Here is a 20,690-nt window from a genome sequence, read left to right as displayed (position 1 = left end):
CCATTACAAAATGAAAATTGGGAAAATGCATAGAACAGAATGAAACTCATGTTACCATACAGCCATAACATCAAAAATATTATTAATAAAAATTGGAATATCATGAGGAACAATTAAAAACTCCAAAGTGTCTATAGTAATTAGGGATTATGGTAGCTGAAGTTCACAGAAAGATGTGTACCAACTGACATCAGGGCCGGACTAGCTGTAGCGGGCACCGGGCATTTCCCGATGGGCCGGAAGGGTGGGGTCCAGTTTTACACTGGTCGGGCCGTTTTTAGGTCAAGGATTCGAGACCTCTTGTGTATACATTAGTATAAAATTATATGTGTATGTACTTTGTGGGCTCTGGATATCAGCCCTAGGACTTGTTTGCTTCCGCTTAGGGACTTTTTTTCTGTTCAACTGCCTCTATTTAACTGTCTTGATAGAAAACGACTAGTAGAGGTCAGTGAAATACCAGAGTTGCTTTCTGCTGAGGCAGTTTCTGTTTTTAAATTTTTCTGGCAACTGCCTCTATTCAACTTTCTTGCTAGAAAACGACCAGCAGAGGTAAGTAAAATACCAGAATCACTTGCGCTAGATTCCAGTCCATAGAAATTGTCTTCCACGAGCACCCGTAGAAAATAATATTTTTTTCAAATCTTGTATTTTCAGTGATATGACCACCGAAGGCCCTGATTTTTTTAATGAAAAACAGAGCTTTGGACTATACCATCTCCCGCTGAAAGACAATATTTCTCTCCATGTGTTCCCATACCTGGCGTGTCACGCAGTTTGGTGCTTACTTTCCTTCCATGTTAAAGAACAGTAGATGTTTCAGCACCCAATGTGCTGCATAGCTAAATACATATAAGGTCCCAAAAGCGAGACCGATTGCATTGCAAATGCTTGTTGTTACTTGGGGCTGGTTTTGCAATCCCAGTGCAGCCCTGACTGACATGCCCATGTCGGAGAGCCTATGTCGGACAATATTCCAGGATATTAATTCAACGGATTATTGAACATAAATCCTGCAAGATCCTGACAAGACATCCGCAGTGCCACATCATTTTATAGAAGCAGGACATTCTTGGAAACAGTTACGCTCTCAGTTCTGTGAAATTATTAAATCATAACGGTGGGGGCAACTGTTACTCAAATATTATTACAGCGTAGGTACGGTGGATTTGTAAACTACAAAAACTTCATGCTGACAGGACACACTAGAGACTGAATTTCAATTGCTTTCTTCAATATTTTCGATTCAATTTCACAAACCACAATTGGAAAAGAAAGACTAAGTGCAGGTTACAGGAAGTAGAAACTGCTTAAAGAAAACACGTGTTTATTAAAGTTAGCAATTATCAGATTGGAGTACTACATAGCACGTGGTGATGGAACCTTGTACCGCAAATGTATTGACAGACTCTGGCTTACAGTACGAATTGTTTGGTAATTGCTCTAATACAAGCTAATTAGTTTAAGTTCTACAACCCATTTTATTGAATGAAACATTGAATACGCTTTTTGCCTCACTGTGATTTGTCATTTAAATATTCTCTTATCGAAGTGACATGGGCCCTGAAATATGCAAAGGAATATAATTTTGAAAAATGATTATCTGTTAAGGTGTAAATCATAACATGTCTGTTGAGGAGTTAATTCACCTGAAAATGTGCAGCTATGTGACTGGGTGGAAAGCCCCTTGGAAATAAGGAACTGAGAAAGACCCAGATGTGGTGAGAGTTCAGAAGGAGAATCTGTCCCAATGATCTTGTGTAAGGATGAAGAACTTTAAATGGAATATGATGGCAGCTGCACATTTTTCTAAAAGGGAAAAGATCTCTCACCATGGTAAAATTCTTCAGGCAGAGGAGCCTAGCGCGCATCCAAGATGGTCGCGTGAGCACAGGGCTCCCCGGACCCTTGCTGCTCCTCGGAATTTATCCTGAGAATATCCTGATGTGGTTTATGGAATCTGGGAGATGAAGACCAGCTGAGCACGTATCTCTTTTCAGAAATTGAATCGGACCTGGGAATCCTGAGTTATCATTGTTCGAACTTTTGGGACCCACCCGACGGAGGTGCCCGGGGCGAAGGTGAACCGTGGAGCCGTGTTGTAATTGAACAACAGCGGCTGCAGCGCGGTGCCAGGGGCCGCTCGACCACTTTCGGTTTCACTTTCGGTCTTCAGGGGGCTGGCCGTCGGACGCGCTTGAGGTGGCGGGGTGTTTCCTTGGCCTCTGCGCGAGGCTTTGTCTCCACCTGCCACTGGAGTGCCTATCGCCTTGGGTCCCCCCGCACCGCCATATTGTGGTCTCGGGTGAGGCGCTAGTCTGCGGTGCCGGTGCCTCCGCTACTCTTGATCGGCGGTCCCCATCGGTGTCCGTGACCACATGGGGGGCAAGGGGGGCCCCGAGGGGCGTAAGACTAAGGCCTCCCTCCGCGGGGGATCGGTCCAGACCAACAACATGGACCGCTACACTCAGGGCAGAGGTTCCCCTGGTGCGGCCGGCCCCCCCCCGGACGCCGCCGGTGGTGGCACGTCCGTCTCTCCGGAGCTTTCCCTACAGGACATCATGGGCGCCATTGATGGCATCAGGGAAACCATCGCCACGCAATACGAGGCCCTGGCCCGTAAAATCGACACGGTGGCAATTGATGTCACCTTAATTCGGGCAGATCTCTCCAAAACAAACGAGAGGGTTCAGGCTCTCGATGCGCGGACCTCCACCCTTGGTGCGGATGTGTCGGACCTGCAGGCCGCGCTTGGTGACATCAAGGTGGTCAACGATCAGATGGCCCGGCGGCTGGAGGACTTCGAGGGACGGGCCCGACGCAACAACATCCGTGTCATAGGCGTACCGGAGTCCTCCGACAACCGCCCGGTTGACCTCCTGGTCGAGGAACTCATCCTCCAACAGTTGACCCCTGCTGGCCTAAGTAAGTTCTTTGCCGTGGAGCGGGCCCATCGAGTTCCGGGCGGTCGGCCACGGCCGGGGGCCCCCCCGAGGCCTATCGTGGCCAAACTGTTTTATTACAGAGACCGAGATGCGATTCTGCAGGCCTCACGTGTCCATGGCCCGGTTCGTCATGAGAACTCATCCATTAACTTTTATCCGGACTTTACCCAACTGGTCCAGAAACAGCGGATGGGATTCCAGGGAGTGAAACGTCGTCTCCGTGAACTGGGCCTAAAGTACTCTATGCTCTACCCTGCAAAAATCCGAGTGGAACATGAGGATCGGACTGCCTTTTTTGACTCTCCTGTGGCCGTGAGTGACTGGCTGGACTCGCTGCCAGACAGAGGTGGCCGTCCCGGGCCCTCTGCAGGCGCCGAAGGTGACGGGTCCCCTTTGGAGTGACTTTTGGTCCTTGATTTTGCCATTTTGCACTGTTCAGCTGGGTTTTACCTCTTTGGTTCATTTTGTCTTACTAGGACCTGTGTGGGGGGCGGGCGGGGACGGGTCCCTTTCCTCCTCCGGGGTCTTTTCGTAGAATGGGGTTAGTTGGGCGACAGGCACACTGCAAGTTGGGGGGGTTTTTTGGCCCGCAGGGGTGCAGGGTGGGGGGAGTTGGATTTGGGGGGGGGTTGGGGGGAAGGAGGGGTTGTTTTGCTGTGTGTTTTTTGTTTGCAGGGCGAGGTATTGATTTTTGTCCAACTTCGGGAACTGTGCTACCGGCTGGGGGACCTTTGATCTATTGGAGGGGATGGGGGGGGACGGGTTGAGGCTGCTGTCATGGAACGTCAATGGGTTGGGGGACCGTATCAAACGGGGTGTAGTACTGCAGTATTTGCGTCGTCTGACTCCTGATGTGGTGTTTATCCAGGAGACGCATCTGGTTGGTAATGTCTGTCATGCAATGAACAGGGGGGGATACCGCCTCGTGGCTCACTCTGGTTTCACAACGGGTTCCAGGGGGGTGGGCATTCTCCTGCGATCCTCACTTTTGTTGGAGATCACCAGGGTAGTCTCAGATGACAGAGGGCGCTATGTGTGTCTGACTGGGAGGTGGGAGGGGCATCCCCTTGCCCTGGTCTCAGTTTACGTCCCCCCGGGCCTCCAGAACTCCACCTTCGCGGACTTGGGTCGACTGCTGCTTGAACTTCCGGACAGTCTTTTGCTTATGGGCGGGGACTTTAATTCGGTGGTTTCGGGTGACCTGGATCGTCACCCGCCCAGGGCCCTCCCCGCTTCCCAGGCATGGCTAGGTGGGCTGTTGGAGACCTTCGGCCTGGTGGATAGTTGGCGATTAATGCATCCGACCCAATGTCAGTACACCTTTCACTCTGGGGCGCATGGGAGTCTTTCTAGGTTAGACTATTTCCTTATGCCCGCGGCGCAGACTGGTCGGATTCGAGAGGTCAGGCACCTGGCGAGGGGTATCTCCGATCATTCCCCGCTGTGGCTGCTCTTTGACACCGAGTCGCGGTCTGCAGGGCGGATCGCTCCCATTAACCCGTGGTACCTGCGAGACCCTACGACTCGCGACAGCCTGGTTAAGGCTATGGACCAATACTTCCTTGAAAACGAGGGGTCGGTGTCGTCAGCAATGTCCCTGTGGGAAGCCTTTAAAACCGTAATCCGCGGAAACGCCCTCTCCCAGATAGTGGTGGCTAAGAGGCTCAAGAGTGAGGCAGTGGTGAAGCTGGAGACTGACATCTCGGGGCTGGAGTCGGCCTTGGAGGCGGGTGTCACTCCGGACGGGCTTCATGCCCTCAGCCTGAAACAGTTTGAATACAGGTCTCTTGTCACTGACGCTGCCAAAACGATGTATAGGGAGCAGCAGGGTCGATTGTATGACGCCGGGGACAAGGCGGGAAAGTTGATTGCGTGGCTGGATAAGAAGGAGAGAGTGAATCGTGTGGTCCCGGAGCTGCGTGTCTCGGATGGAGTGTGTGTGACTGAGCCTGGTGAGATTGTGGAATGTTTCGCCGACCACCTCCGGGCCGTGTACTCCCCGGTGACTGATAGGGATGAGGAAGACTCTTGCCTTCTACTGAGGGATATTGCTTTGCCCTGCCTGTCCGTCGACGACCGTGAGCAGCTGGACGCCCCCTTGTCGGTAGATGAAATAGCAACTGCGATTCGATCCCTTCGCTCGGGCAAGGCTATGGGTCCCAACGGTCTACCTATCGAATTATATAAGTTGCGCCCGGATAAACTTGCGCCCTTCCTCCGTCGTATGTTTCAGGAGTCCCTTGAGGCGGGTTCCCTTCCTGCCGACCAGCGACTGGCCACGATAGTCGTGATCCCCAAGGAAGGTAAGCCGCGAGACCGCTGTGCCTCCTACAGGCCTATCTCACTGCTAAACGCAGAGCCTAAAATCCTGGCTAAAGTCCTTGCCAATCGTTTGTTGAGCGTCATCTGCGATCTGATTCATCCTGATCAATGCGGCTTCATCCCTCATCGCAACACCGCCCTTAACTTGCGGCGTCTTCACGGCGCCCTCGCCAGGGCGGAGTACCTCTCCGAACCGGCCGTGCTGGTTTCTTTAGACGCCACGATGGCCTTTGACACCATCGAGTGGCCATTCCTCTGGGCGGTCTTGACCAAATTCGGCTTTGGGAAGGGATTTCTTGGCTGGGTGAAGCTTCTCTACACGGGACCCATGGCTCAGGTGGTGGTTAATGGGCGGGTCTCTCGGCCCTTCGCTCTCGGTAGGGGTACGAGGCAGGGGTGCCCGTTGTCCCCTCTGCTTTTTGCTCTCGCCCTGGAGCCACTCGCTGCTTGGCTCCGCTGGGAGCCCTCGATCAGAGGGATCCGGTGGGCCCCGGGCTTCGAGGATCGGGTCTCGTTGAATGCGGACGATATTCTCCTGTATCTTACCTCGCCGCGGCAGTCGCTTAACGTTCTCTTTGATGTTCTGACTTCCTTTGGGAGAAATTCGGGTCTAACGATTAACTGGTCTAAATCCTGTGTCTATCCTATCTCCGGTGGCCCTCCTCTCTTGCCGCCTCGGCTTCCGATCCAATTATCTCTGTCCGGCTTTAAATACCTGGGGATATACGTCTCGTTGGACCCGGTGGCTCGCTATGAGCAAAATCTCCTGCTTCCACTTCGGCGTTTGAGGGAGGACACGGCTCGGTGGTGTAAGCTGCCCTTGTCCCCGCTGGGTCGGGCAGCACTGTTTAAAATGATGTCCCTTCCCAGATTCCTCTATGCACTTCAGAACTCCTTCGACGTCATTCCAGTGGCCTACTTTCGGGAGGTGGAGAGCCTGCAGAGGAGACTGGTGTGGGACGGACGGGCGCGTATCGCCCTGGCCAAGCTTACTCTCCCCTGGTACGACGGGGGCATCGCGCTTCCCGACATTCGCAGGTATTGTTGGGCCTCACAGCTATCGGCCATTAACCATGCCACGTATGCGCCTGGCTTGAATCCGGCGTATGAGATGGATAAATTCTTGCTTCCCGGCGGAAATTATAACAGGGCGCTTTACTCCCGCTCGGCTGGACGGACCCTGACGGGCCCTACTAAGATTGCGGTACGGATCTGGAAGGCGGCCAATGTAGCCATGGGCTGGAGTGAGCGACTAACATGTGCTACTCCTCTATTTGCCTCCGACCGACTGGGAAGCCTCTGGACAACGAAAGGGTTTGACCGTTGGGACACGATTGGTATTAGTAGAGTGGGAGACTTATGGATGAAGGGCGCGGTTAAGACCTTCGCGGCGCTCCAGAGCGAATACGAACTCAAGGAAAGGGAGTTCTTCCGCTACGCCCAGGTTCGACATGCCCTGCTCTCTGTCTTTGGGGAGGGGACCAAGATCCCGGCCTCTTCGCCCCTCGAGGACCGCATTCTCGATGGTCATGTTCCCGACAGTACTATCTCTTTAATTTATAAAAAACGTATTAATAATCGGGCTGACCTCTTGGTGCGCCTTCGGGAGACGTGGACCGGGGATGGGGTGGAATTAGACGACGAGGACTGGCAGTCCGCACTGTCGTCCCCCAAGGAAGTAGCCATTCCAGCCCGTCTCCGCCTGGTCCAGCTAAAGATTCTCCACCGGGTGTATGTGACGGGTCCCCGTTTGGTCTCGATGGGTTTTTCTGAAGATGGGCTCTGTAAGCGGGGCTGTGGGCTCAGTGCCACCTTTCTCCATATCCTTTGGGAGTGCCGCGAGGTGGCGGAATACTGGCGTCGGGTTCATGTGGTCATGGGACAAGTCACCGGGGTTGCGCTGCTGCCGGAGGTGCGTCGCTGTGTCCTGAATGTGTGGGAGCCCAATGATTATAACGCGGCTCAGACTCGGTGGGCGGCCCTGGGAAACATGATTGCCAAGAGGGATATAGCGCAGCTTTGGGGCTCCCAGCGGCCTCCCACCGTGTCCGTATGGAAGGAGAACATGGACTGGTGTATGTTCAGGGAGAAGACTGTGTATGTGGCCCGTGGTAAACCCGGGGCATGGGGTAGAATCTGGGGGCAATGGAACGCGTATCGTGGGGGTATTTGTACGCCCCCCCTAGTGGACACCGATATTGCCTTGTCCCCCTGACCCTTGCTGGTTCCTTGCAACTTTTGTAATGACCGAATACAGATGTTCCTCTCCCGTGACCCCCCCCCGACCTCTCAGTACTCCTTCCTCTTGATAGCTATTTGAAGGTCTGTAGTAGAGTCCCCCGGATGTAGCCTGACCCACGCTTTTTGCCCTGATGCCTCGCCTTGTGTTTTTTAGTTGTTATTTATGTTAAATTTATGTCTCCTGCTTTCTTCGAACTATCCGGAGCCATTTACGGGGCTGGGCCCCAGGAGTCGACTACTGCCTTAAATAATGTATGATCCTTTCTGAATCTAGCGGCCGGCCCTGGTGGTTGTAGGCCCATGCTTGTAACCGATTTACTGTCCAATAAAAATTTTCAAGAAAAAAAAAAAAAAAATTCTTCAGGCAGAAGTTACAGGGACAGATGTACTTCTCTCACCCAACACATACATGTCCCATTGGGTTATACAACATACTATTAAACGTGTTCCACAGTGACAGTGGCTCTGGTGCCTTAGTGGGCCAATTGGCATGAAACACAATCATAAGAGTACAGAGTAAGAGTTTTACCTTGTACCACTTCAGTTTCCAGTTCGCATCCATCATGATAAAATCATTGAGGTTGGGGCAAAAAATGTGCCCGCTTGTTAAAGTGAAGACATTTTGCACATAGGCAAGTTCAGCAAAGGAGTCCGCTGGGCTTGTAACAACTGTCAGTGCAAGGACGGCTTCCAAGCAGTAAGATGAGTTCCTAAAAGCAGAGATTGAATGCAGCAAGTTAAATTTCTGGTTAGAGAATAAGAAAGCAAATATATATATATATATTCACTGAAAAAAACGTAGGTTTCAGGCCTGATATAGTTAGGAATTAGTATTTAAAAAACCTGTGAAATTCACTGAAAAAACCATAGGTTTTAGGCCTGATATAGTTAGGAATTAGCATTTAAAAAACCTTAGAAATTCACTGAAACAACAATAGGTTTTAGGGGTGTTATAGTTAGCTGGACATTTCACTCGAACAAAACCATTGAAGTTCCTCCGATATAGTTAGTTGTACTAACTACATCTTGCGCGCCCGCAATCCACTGCTGATGATGTCACATATTACATCATTAATGACATGGTCAGTGACATCACTGATGACATCACTGATGACATCATCCAGAGAATGTGGTTTGGTCCGTTATTTAAATATGTATTATATATATAGCAATTTGCATTGAAGAATGAGTGGATATATAAATATAAATATCTGGATGGAGGATTTAGTAGCAGTATGATTGACTGTTTACTCGACTAATTTATAGTGTCTCACTACATATATTGGATAGTGACTAAACTGTGTGAATATCTGTCTCACTTTGTCAGTTGTTGTGTAAACTGCTGCACTATTTGATTACCTGCTACGTGAAAGTCTATATTATTTATTGATTAGTTAACTGACTATTTGTATCGGAGAGTGAATGTGTGCGTGGTTCGGTGGGGGGTTGTGACTGCCCAAAGATGTGTGAATAGTTGATTCAGTAGGTATATGAAGTTAAAACTACATGTTATAACAGTTGTTTGGGTGATTGAATATCTTTATGGGTGTGGCGATGAGCAAATATATGTCTCTGTGGTACATGTCCAACAAACTAGAAAAATAAAAGCAAGTGTATGTGTCAGTTGTTGTATATAAATAAGTATACATAAGACACAGTGATTGTATGAGTGACTGTATGGATAACTGTATAGTTGTAATAGTGATTTTAAAACACACTAAGTATGAGCTATTATCTATATGAATAGATGAAGTGGTGTTTTTATAAGTGTATAGCTAAGTAAAAGTAAGTATGATCCATTGTTTGCATAAGTGAGTAGGATGACTTCATAAGTGATTATGATGTGTGCTGGTGTGTAATGTCGATATAGGTGTATAAGTATGTTTGATAGTGTTCTATTGATAAACACCAATCAGGTTTCAGAGCTGGTCACAGCACTGCATCAGCCATGACACACATTATTGATGATGCGTTACAAATCCTTGACCAGAATGGATCATGCTTGCTCATCCTGCTAGACCTCTCCTCAGCCTTTGATACGGTCAAACACCAGAAACTAATAGATCTCCTGGAGCATAGAATGGGTCTGTCAGGCACATTGGTAAAATGGTTTACCTCCTTCCTCCATAACCGTACACAAAAATTCAAGGTCAACAACACGCTCTCCAATTCCTCTCCTGTAACACTTGGGGTGCCGCAAGGGTCCTCACTGTCGCCGACTTTATTTAACTTGTTCATGGAACCTCTCACTGAAATCCTACAGGCATCCAATGTACAATTTCATATGTATGCGGACGACACACAACTATATCTCAAGATCAACTCCCTAGAAGACATTAAGATGCTTAGCTCCACTCTCAAGAACACCCAGTCTTGGCTATCAGAAAATCATCTCAAACTGAACGCACTAAAAACAGAATTCCTCCTCATAGCACCACCGGTCAAAGTCCCTTTAATGCATGACTTGGTCAAACAGCTTACCGCCTTCAACGTTCAACCAACTATCGTGGACTCAGCAAAATCCTTGGGGATTACTCTTGACAGCAACCTCACGATGCAAAAACACATCAGTAACACTACAAAGGGAGCTAATTTCCAGATAAATACACTGAGGAAGCTGAAACCCTTTCCTGCCAGTCGAGGACTTCAAGCTGGCAGTACAAGCTCTGGTTATCCCTTGTGTGGAGTACGGAAGTGTCTCCTTATGTGGCCTCCCTAAAGCTGCAACAGCGCCCTCAAGAGCGTCTATCAATGCTGCAGCAAGACTCATCACCGGCTCAAAAAGAAGTGCACACATTTTCCCGGACTTAAAAACCTTGAACTGGCTACCATTCGAAGCTAGAATCCACCATGACTCATAAAGCCTTACATCACAGCACTCCCAGCTACCTCGCGCAGAAACTGACGATCTCTGGTGGTCTAAGGTCCTCTAGGAGTGCTGAAAACATTTTATTGAAACCACAAAGGTTCAACAAAAAGAAAACCTATAAACGATCCTTCTCAGGGATGGCGCCCAAAATATGGAACGCTCTTCCCCCTGAAACCAGACTGAATGCCTCTACCGCTTCTTTCAAAAAAGAAGTTAAAGTGTTTCTCATGGCAAAATTTACATGAGCACTATCTACTCAGGCCCGAGTTCTTTAGATCCTGTTATAATATACACTACCATGTTTAATCCTCCTACTATATTTGCACGAATTGTGGTTTTATATGATTGTTACTTGCATACTTTTGTTTGTTCAACTTACAGTTGGTTGTTATGTAAAGCGCTCTGATATCCGCAAGGATCTTGTTCGCGCTCTATAAAACTTTCAAAATAAAATAAATAAATAAATAAATTGATCATTGACAGCAAGTATGAGTGAATCTATAGGGAAGTGATTAGATGTGCGTATAGATCTAGGAATCACTGAGTGAGTGTTTAGAAACTTGTATTGGTGTGTCAATGGTTTTAAATCTGGCACTCTATTTTACAGTGAGTGATGAAAGGTTATACTAGTGTATGATGAGGTGTATCTGATTGTCACGTGGATGATGTCATCAGTGATGTCATCAGTGATGTCATTTGAGATGTCATCAGTGATGTCACTGACCATGTCATGAATGATGTAATATGTGACATCATCAGTAGTGTATTGCGGGCGCGCAAGATGTAGTTAGTACAACAAACTATTTTGGAGGAATTTCTTTTTTTTTTTTTTTTTTTTAATAAGTTTTTTATTAGACAACTTCATTACATACAATAAATACAAATCAGAATTAGAATGCAAGAATATGCAATACTACAGATAATAATTCAATTTCTGAGTACCTCCAAAAGATAATAGTGAGAGGGAAAAGATACAAAAAATGCAATTCAAATATTTTGCTCAATAACAAAAACAAAAATATCCCGCAGCACTCGATACTAAACATAAACTAGAACCTATTTTTCCAAGAAATAATTGGCCTCCAAATCTGAGCACCACGTTGTTTAGCCTTTTTGCCTTTAACTGTGTAGATTGCCATTTCTTGATTTGCTATGCCCAAAAAGCGAGTTATCCAGACTTGGAAATTAGGAGGATCTATGTCTTTCCATCTAGTAGCTAATATTAGTCTATATACTGCCATACCCAAGAATAGACTCATCTCTTCCTCCTTAGTATGATTCAAAGTATTGTCATATCCAATCACAAATAAAGTAGGAGACATCAGAACTTTGTGGGAAAAGACCTCTTCCCAAAAATCTGAGATTTTAGTTTTAAGTATTGTCAATTTATTACACTCAGAAAACATATGTATTAAATCTGCCGGGCCTATCCCACAGCGCGGACATTTATCGTCTGATCGTTTACCCCATGTGAACAGTTTAGCAGGTGTAAAATATAAATTGTATACAGTCTTATAAGATTGTGCTTTAAGCGTTGCTGTGAGAAAAATCTTATCGGCGAGGGAGAGAATCTTATCTAAATCTAAATTTGGATTGTTCAATTTTGAAGCCCAGCATCTTTCAGTTCTTTCCATATCATCTTGGCTTTGTTCCATCAGTAGCCTATATATTATACTTATACTGGAATTTTTTCCCCCCCCTCTATCAATATTTTCGAGGAGAGGAACAGTCTTCAATGAAGTTAGTGCAGCCTTTGCATTAAGAATAGAGTTTATTTGAATATATTTAAAAAAATCAGATATCGGGATATTAAATTTACGTTGTAAATTGGAGAATCTCGAGCTAGACGAATCATCCAGGAAATCCCCCACTGATAATATCCCCAGAGCCGCCCATCTTTTAGCAATAACATCATCGATTTGTGGGGAGAAAAGGGAAGAGTGCCATAAAGGTGTGTATCTATTTATTTTTGTTATATGACAATGTTTACAGATTTTCCTCCAAGCAATCGATGCGGTAACTATAATTTTAAATTTCACCTTCTTAAGTTTACTAAGTAAAGGGGAATATGCAGGGAGCAAAAAGACAACTTCATACGTACAATGGTTCTCTAAAGATATAATTAATATGTTATCCTTTCATTGCTATAAGGAATGTACCTCGGAAATTAAGTTTTGGTCATTATGGGGAAGTTAAGGATATGTACCTGGAATGTGGCAGGGCTAAATGATAGGGGTAAGAGGGCCACCATATATCAATTTGTTAAACAAACATCCTATGATATCCTATGCTTTCAGGAGACTCATATCGCATGGAAAGATAGGGATTTATTAAGAATGTCAGGTTACAATTTGCTGGCAAACACTACGCAAACTACTAAAACCGGTGGGGTGGCAATTTTTGCTAGAGGGTTCTTGGGTCAGGCTAAACGTAAATTAGTGGATGATTTTGGGAGGTGGGTTATAATTGAATTAGACTTAGGAATAACAATTTGCTCGATTTATGCTCCTAATTTTGATGACTCACGAATAATTGAAGAGCTAGAGCTTGAGCTGGCTACATGGCCTAAGATGTTGGTATTCTGTGGGGATTTTAATATTTCTCTAAATCATATGGGAATACCATATAATCAATACATGGCAACCTACACAGGCAGGAAACCTAATGTTTTTAGGGCGCTTTCTCAACTCAAAAGTAGTCTTGATTTAATAGATATTTGGGCTCTAAAACAACAACTAGATCCCGGATACACCTACTTTTCATGTCCGCATAACAAATATGTACGGATCGATTATATGTGGGTAGACAGTGAGTTGGCACGCGAAGTAGAAATTGACAAAAGCCCTAAATTACTTTCTGATCACAACATGCTCATTCTCACTATTAACTCATCTAAAATATATAAACCCCCTTTTAATTGGACCTTTGATAGAAAACTTTTGTTAAGCGAAGAATATATTGAGCATATTAAGATTTGGGCACAGGGCTATTTCGACTGCAACCGATATAGTACAACAAGGAATATGGTGTGGGACGGCTTTAAGGCCTGTCTCAGGGGGGAAACTATGAGCTACGTCACTAATTTGAGGAGGAAGGCAGCCCTGGTCAATCAGCAACTAATGACGGATCTAGCCAAGGCAGAGCAGGAACATATAGATACTATAAATAATGCAGTTAATAGCCAAGATTCACTACGTAAGCTATTAATATTAAAAACAGAGATCAATAGCAAGCTTAACCAGAAAGCCGCGGAAATTTTCCAATCTAATCGGAACAAATTATATGAAGACGGGGAAAGGGTCGGAAAGCAACTAGCCCTTCGCACCCGCCAAAAGCATTCATTCAACAAAATTAACACTATTCATGCAAACGATACGTCTTATACAGAATCCGATAAAATATTAGATGTATTCAAGAGTTATTATGGAGAGCTTTATAAAAATGAAGATTCTCTTGAAGCGGATAAATTTCAAGAGAGACTATGTGACTGGGCTCCGAGTAACCTTCTAGATGCAAATAGTAGAGCAGAGCTAGAAAAGGATATTACCCAAGAGGAGGTACAAAGGGCGATAAAAGATCTTGCACCTGGCAAGGCAGCCGGCCCCGATAAGATTCCTATAGATCTGTATAAAAGCTTGGGACCAATAATTTTACCCTATATTCTAGATCTCTGTATAGGGATACAGACGAATGGAACCACTCCGGAGTCTTGGAGAGAGACTAATATATTGATATTTCTTAAAAAGGGCAAGACGCCAATTTACCCTTCATCATATCGACCCATCTCGTTAATTAATTCAGATACAAAAATTTATGCAAAAGTCTTGGCCAATCGGCTCAGGGGGGTGGTTGAACATCTGGTCTCTCCGTGGCAACATGGGTTTATTCCCCATAAGGGAACCACGGACCACACCCGTAGGGTGATTTCACTTTTCGATATCATGACGGTAACGGGAGGCCAGATGTCCATGATCCTCCTTGACGCCGAGAAGGCTTTTGATCGAGTTTCCTGGAGATATCTTTGGGCAATAATGGATTCTAATAACTTTGGGCCAGGGTTTATCAAAGCAATCCAAGCCATGTATCAAGATCCGGTAGCAAAAGTTTTAACGATGGGCTTAGAATCGAGACAATTTAAAATTCAACGGGGGACTAGACAGGGATGTCCATGTTCCCCAATATTATTTGCCCTATACATAAATCCCCTGATTGAGAAATTATTGGCAAATGCGGCTTTAACACCAATCAAAACAGGCATCTATGAAACCAAGGTACTGGCCTATGCCGATGATGTGGCGATTGTGACACCCGATCCATATGAGGCATTAGAAGAAATCGAAAAAATAACTCGGTTATTTGGTGATATGTCTGGATACTCTCTGAATACTGGGAAAACTGCTGTTATATGTACTAAAAATACCTTATTTAATGACCCCCGTAGGACATCGAGCGCTATATATTTGGGAGTTTGTATATCCCCCCAGGTGGAGAATATCAACAAACTCAACTATGACCCCCTGCTAGCAAGTATTAAAAAGGAGTTACTGAGGGTCAATAGTCTTAACCTTTCAATCATAGGAAGAACTAATTTTGTCAAAATGAATATTTTTCCAAAGATCCTGTACCTATTTCGTGCGATTCCCATCTTAGCTGAGGACAAAATCACTAAAATCTTCGAAACCCTAATTTCTAAATTTATCTGGGGATACGGCAAGATCAGAAGGTCCTCGAAATTTCTTTCCCTCCCGCAGCAAAGAGGGGGTCTTGGACTCCCCAATATAACCTTATATTCCTGGACTTGCCTTTTACAAGGGATGTTCCCGCTACTCAATGCCAGCCCTTGGCCCGTTAACACAGCAACTATATCTATCCCATCTATATATGAGTTGGCTGTTGACAAGAACGCAAAAGGCTTATTACTACGACAAATTGAACCATTTTGGAGGAATTTCAATGGTTGTGTTAGAGTGAAATGTCCAGCTAACTATAACACCCCTAAAACCTATTGTTTTTTCAGTGAATTTCTAAGGTTTTTTAAATGCTAAATCCTACCTATATCAGGCCTGAAACCTATGTTTTCTTCAGTGAATTTCACAGGTGTTTTAAATGCTAATCCCTAACTATATCAGGCCTGAAACCTATGGTTTTTTCAGTGAATTTCAAAGGTTTATTAAATGCTAATTCCTAACTATATCAGGCCTGAAACCTATGGTTTTTTCAGTGAAAGGTTTTGTAAATGACAATTTTTAATGTATTAATTGTTATACTGATTTTTTTTATACTGATTTACTACATTGTTTAAACTGTTTATTTTTAGATATTTTATTTTTTTAATTACATGATACATTACAATACAAAATATACTTTCTCAGAATGAATTACTTTAGTTTAAATACTTTACAAATAGGCAATAGACTTTTAAGTACAGTAGTTACAGTTGTTGCAATGGGCAACACAATTTCAAACACAAAGCAACATTGAGCTCAATGTGAATTTCTAGTCAAATGCAATTAGAACTTTATGGATTACTTTTCTAACCACAGGATTGGATGCTAGATTCAGTCCTTGGACATCTCCTGTAAACAGTTGAGTAAATCCGTTTTGGTTACAGTAGTGATTTTTAAGGATTATTATTGTATTTTAAAAGTTGACACTTAGAAACATTTTCACATAGAATCACCAATGTTATCCTATGGCAGTAAATTCACTTAGCAGGTAAGTACTGTTATCGTTACTTTTCCTTACCCAGGGGTGGATCCTGGATCCAGCACAGGTGAATCTCCTGTAAACAGTTGAAAGAATGTGTTTAAGTCATACAGACGATTTTTTAGGAATATTGTTAGTTTGTGAAAATAGACACTTAGAAACTTTTCTACTTAAAAGCACACAATGGCTTCCTATGGAAGGAAATACAAGTTACTGTTAAGAACGCTTAAAATTACTTTTCAGCGTCAGTGCTGGTCTAAAAGATGCAGCACTGGGTTCTCTCCTGATAACAGGTGAGTAAATCGGAATTCGTAGTTTAGCTGATTTTAGAGGAATATTTCTAAGTTTCAAAAATGGACACTTAGAAACCTTTCTGCTGAAAACCACACAATGGATTCCTGAGGAAGGAAATACAAGTTACTGGTAAGTACGCTTAGAATTATTTTTCAGGGTCAGTGCTGGGCTAAAAGATGCGGCCCTGGGTTCTCTCCTGATAACAGGTGAGTAAATCGGAATTCGTAGTTCTGCTGATTTTAGAGGAATATTTGTACTTAGAAACGTTTCTGCTGAAAACCACACAATGGATTCCTATGGAAAGAAATACAAGTTACTGGTAAGTACGCTTAGAATTACTTTTCAGGGTCAGTGCTGGTCTAAAAGATGCAGCACTGTGTTCTCTCCTGATAACAGGTGAGTAAATCGGAATTCGTAGTTCGGCTGATTTTAGAGGAAGATTTGTATGTTTAAAAAATGGACACTTTGAAACTTTTCTGCTGAAAACCACACAATGGATTCCCATGGAAAGAAACACAAGTCACTGGTAAGTACACTTAGAATTACTTTTCAGGGTCAGTGCTGGTCTAAAAGATTCAGCACTGGGTTCTCTCCTGATAACAGGTGAGTAAATCAGAATTCGTAGTTCGGCGGATTTTAGAGGAATATTTGTAAGTTTCAAAAATCGACACGCAGAAACTTTTCTGCTGAAAACCCCACAATGGATTCCTATGGAAAGAAATGCAAGTTACTGGTAAGTACGCTTAGAATTATTTTTCAGGGTCAGTGCTGGTCTAAAAGATGCAGCCCTGGGTTCTCTCCTGATAACAGGTGAGTAAATTGGAATTCGTAGTTCGGCTGATTTTAGAGAAATATTTGTACAATGGTAAAGGAAGGGAGCGGGGCCTGAGGTGACGTGTGCAAACACGCCCTGTGGCGCGTTTTAAGTTGGGGAATTAATTCCTCTTCAATCCTGTGGTCAGGAGGTGTTCAGAGGCCACGCCCCTTTTTACAACACTCTGCAACGCAGCTCCGTGGCGCTTACTGGAGGTACCTGATGGGCTAGTTGGTCCCAAGGGGACCTCTCGATTGAAGAGGAATGAATTCCCCAACTTAAAACGCGCCACAGGGCGTATTTGTACAGTATCACCTCAGGCCGCCCCCTGTCTTCACCACTGTGCAAACGAGCCCCGTGGCGCGTTTTAAGTTGGGGGATTAAGTCCCCTTGAATCCTGAGGTCCCCTAGCGGCCAACTAGGCCACCAGGTACCTCCAGTAAGCGCCACGGAGCTGCATTGCAGAGAGGTGTAAAAAGGGACGAGGCCTCATTACACCTCTCTGCAACACAGCCGCCTGGCGCATACTGGAGGTTCCTGGTGGGCTAGTTGGCCCCCAGGGACCCCCAGTATTCAAGGGGAATTAGTTCCACCCCTGCAAACGCTCAAGGGGGCGCATTTGCAGAGTGGTGTAAGGAGGGGGCGTGGCCTCCGGCCCGATCCCATTTTTTTTTCCTTCTTTTTTTCAGAAGGGGGGCTGTGTAGCCCCCTTTGTTTTCTATTTTTTTGGCCCTGGGGACCCCATCCCCCAGGGCCTGACTCCAATTTTTATATTTGAAAAAAAAATCGGGAAGGGGGCTGTGTGACTCCCTCCCGAGGCCATAATTTGCCCCAGGGACCCCATCCCCGGGCCATGGGCCTTTTAAAAAAAATATTTGATGGAGGAGGGCTGCGTAGCCCCCCTCCTGGGCCACTTCTGCCCCCGGGGACCCCATCCCCCGGGGCCTAGCCTCTCGTTGGAGACCGTGGGGGGGTCCCCAATCCCCCCCACGGTCCCAGCTGTCTCCCCGCCTCCTGCGGAAGCCAGCATTGCTTTTCCACATGGGGAGCAGCTAACATTCTGCTCCCCATGTGGAAAAGCAATCTGCTTTGCTTCATTGAAGCGAGAGCAGGTTTCCCTGCTCTCGCTTCAATGAAGCAAAGCAGTTTGCAATGGCAGGGTGGGAGCCATGAGGCTCCCGCCCTGCCATTGCAAACAGCAGTGTTCCGGGGGTGGGCACCCCGGGATACTGCAGGAGCCGGCCCTGGGGGGGTGGTGGTCCCCAGGGCCAATACAAGGCTCCAGGAGGGGAGCCGTATGGCCCCCCTCCAACATGTAAAAGTTGCCCCAGGGGGTGGCGGTCCCCGGGGCTGGGGGGCCTGAGAGCCCCCCACATCAAATTGCTTTAAGCCCTGGGGGTGGCGGTCCCCAGGGCTGGGGGGGCTGTGAGCCCCCCCACCTATGGTAATGAAGCCCGGGGGGTGGCGGTCCCCAGGACTGCGGGGCGCCGTGAGCCCCCTGCATATACAATCTTGGAGCCCCTGGGGGTGGCGGTCCCCGGGGCAGTGTGGGGGGGATTGGGACCCCCCCACACTTTTTTTTATAATTATGCCCCCGGGATTTGGCCCCGGGGGAAAATTAGAATATTCAGCGCGGGAGCCCGCGCTGAATTTTATTTTTTATTTTTGGCCGAAATTCGCGCTGGATGCGTGAATCTCGCCGATTTTTTTTTTGTAATTCTTTTTTTGGCCCTGGGGGTCCTTGTTGGACCCCCTGAGCAGGCCTAGGGGGTCAGGGTGTTTCTACCCTGCCCCCTTGTCGCGTTTTTCGCAATTGTTTTTTAGGTTTCTTGTGCCTCGGTTCTACCGAGAGACAAGATGGCTGCCAACACTTCCTGATCTGGAGTGTTGACAGCCAATTAGAATACAGCTCGTGCACGGCAGGGTGCACCCTGGGTGTGGGGAGGGTGCGCGGATCCTCCGAGGCCATAGATATATCTATCTTTTTAACTCTAATTTTCTCAGGAACTACTGAACGGATTTACACCATTTAAGCAAAAGGCATGAGTCTGAACTGAGGACTACCTCTTTGCCAAATTTGGTGTAATTCCTTTCAGCAGTTCGAGCTGTAGCTGCGTCAACAGGTCCTATGGAAAAATGCATGGGGAAAACGCGTTTCGGGGCCCCCCTTTTTTCTCAGCCCCCGCTCGACGAATCACTGTGAATAGGAGCAGACCGGAGCTGGCCAAAAGTTTGGAAAATTTCGCGAAGATACGTCAATCGGCGCCAACGTTATTCCAAATAGAATGTTGAGGATTTCCTATGGAAAATAGGTCCTAACTATATCTACCTACTGGCGACCGCCAGTAGGTAATATATATATATATATATATATATATATATATATATATATATATTCACTGAAAAAAACATTGGTTTCAGGCACGTTATAGTTAGGAATTCCCATTTAAAAAACCTTAGAAAGTCACTGAAAAAAACATAGGTTTCAGGGGCGTTATAGTTAGCTGGGCTTTTCACTCGTACAAAACCATTGAAATTCCCCCGTTATAGTTAGTTCAGCTAACTATAACTCGTGCGCCCGCAATGCACTGCTGATGACGTCACATATTACATCACTCATGACATGGTCAGTGACATCACTCATGACATCACTGATGACATCATCCAGTGAATGTGTGTTTTTCTGAAAATTACATATGTTTTATATATGTATATCTCAAGGTCGATGGAAGAATAAATGGGTATATAAGTGTCTAAATGGATGATTTGTTTTTGAAAAATTGATTGTATAACTGACTGATTAAGTGTATCTTAGTGAATACATGGCTTAGTGAGTAATGTTTAAATATGTAAATATCTGTATCAGTCTCTCACTTTGTGTATAAGTGGCTGCATGGGTTGGTGAGTAGCTACATGAGTGTCTATATAGGTTAATAGTTGGTTTTTTGAGTATCAGTATGAGTGTCTGAGTGTCTGTATGGTTCGGTGGGGGTATTACGTAGTGCATAGGTGCATGAATGAGTGACTCACTGTTTGTATGTGCTGAAGACAGCATGTGTGCAGGACTGTATGGGTGGATGAGTGTGTGCATGGGTGTGTTAGTGAGTGAATGACTGTCTCAATAGTGTCTTTATGAGCAACTACATATGTTTTAAACTAGTATATGTGACTATTGGTGTATATAAGTGAGTATATGTGAGAGTGAGAGATTGAAAGAGTTCCTGTATGAATAAGTATGTGTTTCTATAAGTGATTGTTTAAAAGACTAAATGTGTGTAAGTTTCTGTAGAAGTAAGTGTGTTGGTGTGTGTATAACTGTATATGCAAGTAAATGGATGTTTGATTCTTTATTAGCATGAGTGACTATGTGTGTGAGTAACTCTATGGATGAGTGGCGTTGTGTAACAGGATGTATAGGTAGATGAGTACATATGATGAGTGAGTACATGTATGAGTGACTGTATAGGACTGTTGGTGAATGAGTGGATGTGTATGTGGA

The 20,690-nt window shown here is 45.5% G+C and overlaps 1 protein-coding gene across 2 annotated transcripts in view; it reads right to left on the bottom strand.

Moving 5' to 3' along the window:
* LOC146805523 (interleukin-1 receptor type 2-like) overlaps positions 1 to 20,690 on the bottom strand; it is a 160,190-nt gene that overhangs the window by 68,848 nt on the left and 70,652 nt on the right. Inside the window, exons 3-4 of one of the 2 annotated variants that reach the window (XM_085620518.1) lie at positions 16,123 to 16,159; positions 8,038 to 8,218 (exon numbers count right to left, since the gene is read on the bottom strand). In XM_085620518.1, coding sequence (XP_085476644.1) covers positions 8,038 to 8,218; positions 16,123 to 16,159 — 218 coding nt within the window. The remainder of the gene's footprint in view (positions 1 to 8,037; positions 8,219 to 16,122; positions 16,160 to 20,690) is intronic. The other variant, XM_085620517.1, reaches the window with a different exon arrangement.

The sequence above is a fragment of the Triturus cristatus genome, chromosome 8 (assembly GCF_964204655.1).
Source record: "Triturus cristatus chromosome 8, aTriCri1.1, whole genome shotgun sequence".
NCBI lineage: Eukaryota > Metazoa > Chordata > Amphibia > Caudata > Salamandridae > Triturus > Triturus cristatus.
Note: the sequence above shows the minus strand (reverse complement) of the source record. Positions and strands in the feature narration are given on the sequence as shown.